At 31.6% G+C, this 10,053-nt stretch overlaps 1 protein-coding gene across 3 annotated transcripts; it reads left to right on the forward strand.

Moving 5' to 3' along the window:
* Positions 1-4,511: 4,511 nt before the first annotated feature.
* Positions 4,512-6,355, forward strand: LOC106120028 (G protein-activated inward rectifier potassium channel 4). Of its 3 annotated transcripts, none has more exons than XM_013315194.1 (3): positions 4,512-4,599; positions 4,672-4,775; positions 5,164-6,355. In XM_013315194.1, the coding sequence occupies exons 2-3, from the start codon at positions 4,676-4,678 to the stop codon at positions 6,210-6,212; spliced, it is 1,149 nt and encodes a 382-aa protein (XP_013170648.1). In that variant the 5' UTR covers positions 4,512-4,599; positions 4,672-4,675; the 3' UTR covers positions 6,213-6,355. The 3 variants fall into 3 exon arrangements, with proteins under 3 accessions (XP_013170648.1, XP_013170649.1, XP_013170647.1); XM_013315195.1 differs by having other exon boundaries at positions 4,513-4,584; XM_013315193.1 differs by having other exon boundaries at positions 4,514-4,775.
* The last annotated feature ends 3,698 nt before the right edge of the window (positions 6,356-10,053 follow it).

The raw sequence follows: 10,053 nt of genomic DNA on the forward strand, positions 1-10,053 counted from the left end.
TAAATCCCGCAGGCGCTAAATCAAAAAATACTGCTATGTGACATTGCGTGGTTTTCTATGTTCATTTAAAAAATACCAGTCTTATACTGTCGTAATATGAATTAAAAATTATTATTATACTTTTCTTCTTCTTCTAGCTCTACAGCCCTTTGTGGGCCTTGGCTTGGTCCAGAATTATACTTTTAAGTAAAAATAAACAATACAACTATGTCTTTACATCGGTGTAACCCATTTCAATTAAAAGCCTTGGCTTATTTTCAAAGTAACAATATTGTAAAAACTCTACTGATGAAGATAACACTATGAAAGGAAGAGCGCGGTGAAGTTAACATTCATTATTAATTTATCACGATGTTAATCTTTTGATTTACAAAACACTGCAACCTGTTGTCGGCGAGCGGCAACCCTCCTGAATAATTTAAACGCTCACTTAATTGAATTTTAAAATTGATAACACGATTGCGTGAAAGCATTACACTTGTACTTTGTGAATGTAATAAAAAATCTTAATATCACTGGATATGATCATTGATAGTAAACTATGGGTTTCCATTATAGTTAGACTTGTTTTAATACATTTTAGGTCTCTGTTTTACAAAGAAAATGTCGTTTAAAACTGTACTTATATGTCGGTCCTTACACAGACTAAAGAATGTGTTCCTTTGATTCTGTTTTAAGTAATCTTGTAGGCAAAGTTTCATTTAATCAAGTTCTAATATTTCTTTATAAATTATATACTAAAGAAGACTCGCTCAGAAATTCGTTAAGTTAATTATAATGTTAAATTTATCCAAGTCCAGATTAACTGGTCGTTAGTTCATTATAAATTTAAATGGTAGCTAGTTTATTCGTTTAAGGGCTCCAACAAAGTCAAGAATGCTGTTCAACTATTTAAAGTGTAAATATTTAAAGCATTACATCAAGAGCTTGGAGCGAATTAATTCAAAGTCAAGAGGAGCGTGTAATGCCTTGCTCTCAGCTATCTGTGTGTTATTTTTAAATTAACATTTGGCGATATTTTGCTTCAGAATGTCTGAAATTTGATGTTGTTTTAAACAAAATTTTAACCACCATTTAACGTAGATAACACAAGAATAAAACCTAAATACAGTAACTAAGAGAATATATTTTCTCAAATTAAATTAATTTATGTTTTTAATACAGTGAGCTAACTTTGGATTTATTTATTGACACGCTGTCGCCCGCTTCTCCTTTTGCACGGAATTAATAAAAAAAATAAGTAATCTACGCGTTCATCTAGAATCTAGATTATGTTCTATATCTATGCCAAATTTTAGCGAGATCCGGGGATACCTTTAAAAGAATATTCATACATCCAAACATTCGCATTTATAATATTAGTAAGATAGCACGCGTGACGTCATATTGATGGATATTAAAATTTCTTCGGCTAATTGCAATAGTTTTCATTTCATGAAACATTTAAAGTTCATCATGTTTTTATGACAGCATATTGAATATGTGAATTTTGCCGTCTGCATCTAATGGCTCAAATTTCTAACTTCAAATGAAAATTTTAACATAAATCTCACCCGACATTTGGGAATTGGAATGAAGTGCGAATGACTTTCTAGTTTGTAAGGTACTTCAACTCTTGGACTATAATACTGTCTGTGGAAATTACTGTATAGAGAGCTATAACTCTCAAAGACTTGACAAAGAATAATGGTAAAACTAATTTTCTAATTATTAACTTCAAGACTTTCGTTAAGTTACTTCTGGCATAAATTTTGATAAAATGGACACTCGTCCCCCTGATTAGTGCATTTAAATTTTATTACGATTATGTATCCTGCTTATATACCACAACAACGTTGGGTAAATGTACAAAAATCGAAAATTGAAAAACACATTGGTACAGTCAGCTACATAAATATGTGTACATTTTAATGCAACTTTTAGAAGCTTTGTATATATTTACGCAGCTGACTGTACATTGCGGGGATCGAACTCGGATCTGTGGATTACACGTCATGTGCTTAACCACTACACCGGCGCTGGCCTTTAGTAAGTAGATATTACCATAAGAATTTAATTTGAGGCAGAATAGAGTTTAGTGCCGGCCATCATTACGTGCTGAATGACGTCATATGGCCGACTATACAATGTTACAAGTCACATAAACAAGGATCACGTTTAATGCCAATAAACTAGAGGTTTCATGTGATCTTAACATTTTATGTTTATAGAACTTTGTGAATTTTGAAAATTAATCAGCTTTTATAAAATCTGACTCGAAGGACCAATTAAAAAAAATAGTATTGATGAACAAATTACTTAATATTATAAATGAGAAAGTAACTATATCTGTCTCGCTTTCGCGCCAAAATAACTGAAACGATTTAAATGAAATTTGGTACACATATACGAGTAGTTTAGAGGCTAAAAAGGTCATGGGTTACTTTTTGGTGCGAAACAAGATTTATAATATTGAATAAAGCTCAATAACGTAAAGTGAACAATGATCAAATAAAAGACAATAAATTATTTTTTAATTTTAAGTCTGCTATAAATATCGTAGAGACAGACTATTCAAAAGTTGGTATTAAAAGTTGCAGCCATCCAATACAGAGCAATATATTCAGTGTGTAATGTACTGTGCGAGAAAGTTGCGCCATATTAAGAACATTGATGGCTCGTTCTGAATAGAAAATTGAATATTATATGAAAAATGCATTTTATGACTTCTTAATGCTATAATATTTAACTTAAAATGGAGTCTTAAGTTAGACGTCGAAGTTGTCAGAAAAAGTGGCTCTAGTCATTTTGACATACGACTTTCTGCAATTGACTTTGAGAAGTTATTAATTCAAATATTCTGCAAAGGTATTCGGACTGTTAAAATATTTGTCCATCTCTTATTTCTCTTTGAAAAAAAACAGAGACAATTATAGTGTTTTAATACAAGTGTTACTCGTAAATAAGCTTACTGCTTCGATTGATGATCACTTAAACATTCACTTAGTGTGGATTTCAAACAAAACCTATTCTATAGTATTTAATGACTGAATTAGAGACTCCGAGTCTCTAACCCAGAGAGAGAATATAGCAGATATATTATACTATTGTAAATTGCAGAGAAACTTTAAGTGAAAGATTCTGAGAGACCCTTAGATAAAGATTCTGAGTTAGATACTCTGACTGAAAGAACTAGATTATATCGCAATAAAATTCTTATTAGTAATGGCCATTAGTAAAATATAAGAGATAAAAAAGATGAAAAATCTTGTCTTCGACGTGGCTAACTGTAGGCTAGTGTGAATTCCGAGGAAGCAACGAGGGACTTAGGATGTGTAAATTGTTGTGTTATCGTAAATTTACTTAACCTTCAAAGATTGCAATTATTTTTTTATCTTGAATACATAATCTGCTTTAAATGTAAACATGGCGACATTGTAACAAGTTTTGAATTTCACTTTTATAAACAGTTTAAATAAATTAATTAAATATTTACTAAGAGATTTCATATTTTATACATGAAATTCGTCATTCAAAGATTTCATATAAGTTTAAATTTAAATTTATTGTCTCAGAATTTTCACGTACGTATGTACAGACATTATAATATTGCTTATAATTAATTATGGGAACGAATTCTTAATGATAAATGAAAACTTAACTTTAACCATCGAGCCCATATTTAACATCTATTGCAAGAATTGATCGGTGCCGAGTGCAACACCACGAAAAGAAAGACAGGCGTCGAGTGGTAGCAATTCCGTTTTTTGCCTGGTGTGATAAAAAAACTTTCTCTCATGAGTATGCGTCATAATGTTAAAACTAGAGTCTTATAAGATTAAGATACATAGGCTTATGTTTAAATAAAAGACTAAAGTACATAATACGATGCGACAATTAAATATAATCTGATTACACGAAATAATGCTACTCATCAAATTATCTTAATCCAGAAATAAACAACAAAAAGTGATGAACTCCGAGGTTCGAATTTCGAAAATTCCCCTAAATTTTTTCATTCAAATAAAAACAAAAGACAATAGATTATCAAAGTTAATTTTCTTTTTTAAAAACAATAAAATATTTTACTAAAGCTTCATAGCAAGCAAGAAAGATCATAGAAAAAATATAGAGAACTAACTACCACCCGCGACTCCCTTCAAATTAACCTTCAAACAAACATCCATCCATCCAAACAATCGTATTTATAATATCAGTAAGATGTCTTTGCAACTAAGATATTTCCAAAATTGTATTCATACATTACTGGTGGATTATTGGTGGATTCATACATGGTAAAGATTGCAACACACCACCAAAAGAGATGAACAGAGATGTCCCAAAAGCTATGGTGTTGATATATAATATTAACTGATTGTATTTTGACAATAGTACATTTTCGCAATATCTAATTTAAGCCTAATAATCAGTGTTTACTTCCTATCTAGTTGGGAATAATTTTTATTTGTATTATGTTCTACGTAGTTATCTTATCTAGCGTAACGTCTCATAAACATCGTTAGCTTCCAGTAGTGCATCAGTGAAACTGCCATTTAAGAGTTAGCAATATGCTTTTCATATTTTCATTCAATTTCAAATATAAAGGTTTATCTTCAACAGGTAGATATTTTGTAACTAAGTGCATCCAATTTTTCTTGTAGTGATGATAATTTAAAAGGTAATTCATTGCAGAATAATGTTCAAATTCGAACAAGGCGATAAAACAAGTTTAAATCGCACTGTTAACGTGAATGAGGTAGCAGCATTAGTCCCAGGAGTATATCGTCCAATAAGCAGTAAGTTTTCTTTTGAATATACTAGCTGTCACCCGTGACGTCATATGCGCAAAATTAAAAAAAAATAGTAATAATATATATAAGCCAGATATCAGCAAATTCCCTTCGACAAACATCCAGCCATCTAAACATTCACATTTATAACATTTTTTTTTGTTTTAAAATATTAGCAGATTTTTTTGTAAATTTACTAATATTTCTTGTAACATTCCAACTAAGCTCTAGGCTTGTGCTAGGATATGGTTTACGACAATAGTCGAATGGCGGGATTCGAACCCACGACCTCGTGATCGGAAATCCGTAGCCTTAACCATTAGGCTATTGACGCTATTACATTAGTAAGATTTATTTTGAGATATTGTAATATAATCTGTATTAATAATTGCAGGATCCCTCAGTTATTGTCAGAAAAATCAACGTCAAGAAAGAGCTGTTCTCAAAACTGGAGAAATCAATGTCTACCGCAAGCAAGATTCAAACTTTTTCTCAAACTGTTTCCTTATCCTTGTCGAAGCAAGATGGAGATGGACTTTATTTTCATTCTTCTTAGCTTTCACCACGAATTGGTTACTGTTCGGTGCCATTTATTGGTGCATTTCTTACACTCACGGAGACTTTCTAGAAGCTCACCTGCCACAGAACGTGAACAGTACAGAATTTACGCCGTGCATTGAAAATATTTATGGTTTCACATCGACATTTCTATTCAGTGTAGAAATTCACACAACTGTTGCGTACGGCCGGAGAGCCATCACATTAGAGTGTCCGCAGACAATCACCGCAATGTGCTTACAATGCATCGTTAGCAGCGCATTCCAGTCAGTTATGATCGGTATACTGTTTGCTAAATTGACGAGACCTCGAGCTAGGACAAGGACGATACTATTCAGCAAATACTCAGTTATAACATTACGAGATGGACAACTTTGTCTTATATTTAGAGTCGGTGATATAAGAAAATCTAGGATAATTAATATTAAGCCAACTGCATACCTTTTAAAGTGGGATTCGGAGTTTGACAATCTGTTGAACGAGGAGCAGATAGAATTGAAAGTTGAAACTGTGGAGTGTGAGTCAGTGTTCTTTTTGTGGCCTGTGCATGTTGTTCATATGATAAATGAAGAAAGTCCATTTTACAATATGTCTGCAGCTGATTTACTTTGCTGTAAAATAGAAATATTAGCCGTGTTTGAAGGTATTATAGAATCAACAGGGCAATCGATACAAGCGAGAGCAAGTTATACGGAAACTGATATTTTATGGGGTCATAATTTTGTACCGATGATAACTTTTAATGACGATAAATGTAAATATAATGTCGATTTTTCTAAAATATCTGTTGTGGAACAAATGGAAACTCCGTTGTGTTCAGCGAATGAATATAATTCTCTAGTGGCCGCAATCTCGTCAACGTTTAGCGTTGCTTCTAACAGCTGATATTATAAGAAATGGATTAGTAATAAAATAGTGTAATTATTTTTTGTTTATTAACGTATAAGTATCAATAAGTTTTGACTTTAATTTTAGTTTGTTTTCTCTTTAAAAATTATAGTTCTCTTTCAGTTAAATGCATTATTAAGTCCAGCCCATTTAATTATACGTTGGTTTTTACTAAAATGTTTGTATATCCAAAAAGAAAAATTAAATCAGTATTAAGTTTAAAAAGTATATTATAATATAATGAAGTTATTATATTTTTTTGTTGAATGTAAATTAAAAATGTCATACAATTTTCTAATATTCATTAGGGAGACATTTAACGGGTCACGCTACACAAATATTATGGCCCCGATGTTTGAACACTTAAGTTCCAGTTTGCGTGGTAACACTGAAGTCGTGTTTGTTTTGTTTATCGTTGAATCTTTTCAATATTCACAAGTTTTCATTGGGTTACATTATAATTAGTGGTTTTTTAAAGGCAATATAATTCAATCAAGTAAAAATAAGGAATAAAGTATGATTGTGAAATATTACAAAACTAGCTCTCGTTCGCACGGAACTAAAGACTTAGTAGCCTATCTGTTATTCCAGACTATGCTTTACATCTATGCCAAATTTGTACGAGATATTTTGTAATAAACATCCATCCATCCATCTCAATACCACCACTATTATAAATGTAAATATTTAGATTATATGGATGGATGGATGTTTGTTAGAAGATATCTCCAGATCTACTGAACGGATCTCGATGAAATTTGGCATACATGTAGAACATAGTCTGTACAAACACATAGGCTACTAATTAAGTTTTTTTCCGCGCGGACAGAATCGGGCGACAGCTAGTGTTAGTGAGAAGTAAGATATACGTATGTGTAACTAATACATTTTGTCTAATTTATAGAATAAGTAGGTTAAAGGTTTAAACTATTCTAAGTGTTATAACAAAAGTGACTATTTTCTTTGTAACTTTAGTCCGTACATTTAAGATTTATAAGATGATTTATGTAACTTTAATGCGCTCACTTGTTTGAGAAAAGTTACCTTTGAAGTTTAAAACTGAGCGCATTCTAAGCTTCTGTTGGATGCATTTGTTATATAACTGAATAAAGACCAGTTATGTACACTTAAATACATAACTGATATATTTTTCTAATTGAAATCAAACAACTCTAGTTCAATATACAGATATTTCTTGAAAAAGGTTTTAATAATTTGAAATCGAATTTAATTATCATTGCAAAAAAAAAATTAAAAAAAACTGTTTGGTCTACGTCTAATAATATGCTGGAGATAAATATTTTAGAGGATTCGGTTAAGTATGTTAAAAAAGTTATTCCTCATTCGCAAAATTACTTAAGAGCTGGTAACTTAAAATAAACAGGATATAACTTAGCCACGCTGAAAGTAGAATAGGTAAAACTTTGTATGTCTAACATCCTGAAACAATGTATTAAAGTTCAGACATAACCGGAAGGCTGCAGGGCTAACTCTACCGGAAGTTGTTAAACAGCGGATGCACTTAAGTCGTGCAACTTGCCTCGCCACTGTCACTCGTCATTTACTAGCGGTCGCCCGCGACTCCGTCCGCACCGAATTAAAGCTAACAGCGAGCGAGTTCCGGCAGTTCTGGAGATACCTTTTAATAAAAATCCATCAAAACATTCGCATTTACAATTTTTAAGGATTACAGTTTTGTTTATTTATGTCAAATTTCGATATTAAATTTCAAGATTTGTTTTTTAACAGAAATTTTGTATAAAATATTTTTTGTTTTTTTTCGTTCTTGCATTTTATGCTCCATAAGTTAATTATAAAACTAAATGAAGACATTTTAACTTACTAATTACTTACAAACAAATACTGTTGAGAAAACAATACATATTAGTAAATATAATGTATTCGCACAGAAGTAACTTATTTGATGCGTTTTGGCGACATTCCAACACCGGACTCTACACTTTAAAATACTAGTATACTACAGTTTTCATTTATTTCTTCATATGTCAGTGAAATTAAACCTATAATAATAACATTTAAAATGTTACCAGTGGGTCTCAAAGTTAGTAGACTCTCGTTTATAAAAAGGAAAACTGGTTTGATAATAAATAAATAAAAATATAATACTATTATAGCTAACTTTTAATAAAAAAAAAACCCCTTTAAGTAGCTTATGTGTTCTTTCAGATAGTGTTCTGCATCTACACTAAATTTCACTTAAATCTATGGAGCTACTCTGAAGATACCTTATAACAAACATCCATCCATTTATACATTCACATTTATAATATTAGTAAGGTTTTACTATGGAAGAGTTGCGTACAAAATATCATGAAATAAATTCTAATTCAAAATCGCATAAACGTATTTAGTTGCATATGAATGAACTAGATGGCGCTAATAGTAATCTAAAACACGCTACTGAAATCTTATGCTAGTAACTCTGTCACATATCTTATCTTGCTAATATTATAAATGTGAATGTTTAGATGGATGGATGGATGGATGTTTGAATGTATTTCCGAAAAGGCTACATAGATCTAACTGAAATTTGAACATAGTCTAGAAGAAATGGGCAACTTATTAAGTTTGTTTTAATTCCGCGCGGACGGAGTCGCGGGCTTAATACTAAAAGTGAGCAATATTTCTTGACATAATCATTCGTATTATTGCAAACTATTTCTCGAAGTGAGAACAGAAACATTAGACGCCATTACTTTCAGTTATCATCACAAAACACATGAAGCTTCTTATATAGTCTCATATATTTAACGGCTGAGTTGGTTCAGTTCGCGTCTATATATCAGTGGGACCGCAGAGCGAGCCGGACATTATTTATGGCTTATGCAGCGCGAGGGGATCGGCCCACATCACAAACATTACAAAAATGTTTTTAAATTCAAACTATATTAATATAATAATTATTTTAATTGCTACATTTGTCTGCTGCAATTTATTTATAGCACGTCCATTAAAGAGACCAATACATGTATGTATACTAGCTGTCGCCCGCGACTCCGTCCGCGCGGGCTTAATAGTTTTTTTTGTAACAGAAGGGGGCAAACAAGCAGCGGGAACACAGAGGTGTTGGACGACACCCAAGGACATCAGCAATACCAGAGGAACCGCAGATTAATAGTAGTTGCCGATTATCATAGCTGCTGAATATGCATATAAAAATTTTATAAAGACAAGCTTTTTCCGAGAAAATGTTAACTTACATTGAGTATTTTGTTTACAAATTTAGAAACATAAATTTTAACTGAGATTTTACTAATAATTACCATAGTAACAAATAGATGGCGCTTTACTATAAATTTTACCAATAAAACCCATGAAAGAAACAAAAAAACTCTAAAAAAAATTAAATAATATCTGAGAATATTTATCTTAAAGAACATAGCAGTACTAACTAGAGAATTAAAACTAGGTTTAATTAAATTAAGGTTTTTAAGGAAGTTTTGGATCAAGGAAACGTATCGCATACAAGCTTCTTTGTTAGGTTTAATAGTAACTTAAACAAATTCTTTGTTAAACGATAACATAACAATCTCGTAAAACCTTTCTCTATACAAAAGTTTTCTTGTTAATGTACTCGTAACTTTATATCAAAAGGTTTTTACAAACTTCTTGCAATAAACTGAAGAATCCAAGTTTATAGACAAATAAGTTGATATAAATACGAAACCAAAGTTTTTTTTTATATCAAAAGGTGGCAAACGAGCGAGCGGCCACCTGAAATCGCTGAAATAGCAAAGTGACCGTTGCCCATAGACATACGCAATTGCATATGCGTTGCCTACCTTTAATCGACGGAGGAGAGGATGCATAGAAAGAA

The sequence above is a fragment of the Papilio xuthus genome, unplaced genomic scaffold, assembly GCF_000836235.2.
Source record: "Papilio xuthus unplaced genomic scaffold, Pxut_1.1 DF826961.1, whole genome shotgun sequence".
NCBI classification, from domain to species: Eukaryota; Metazoa; Arthropoda; class Insecta; order Lepidoptera; family Papilionidae; genus Papilio; species Papilio xuthus.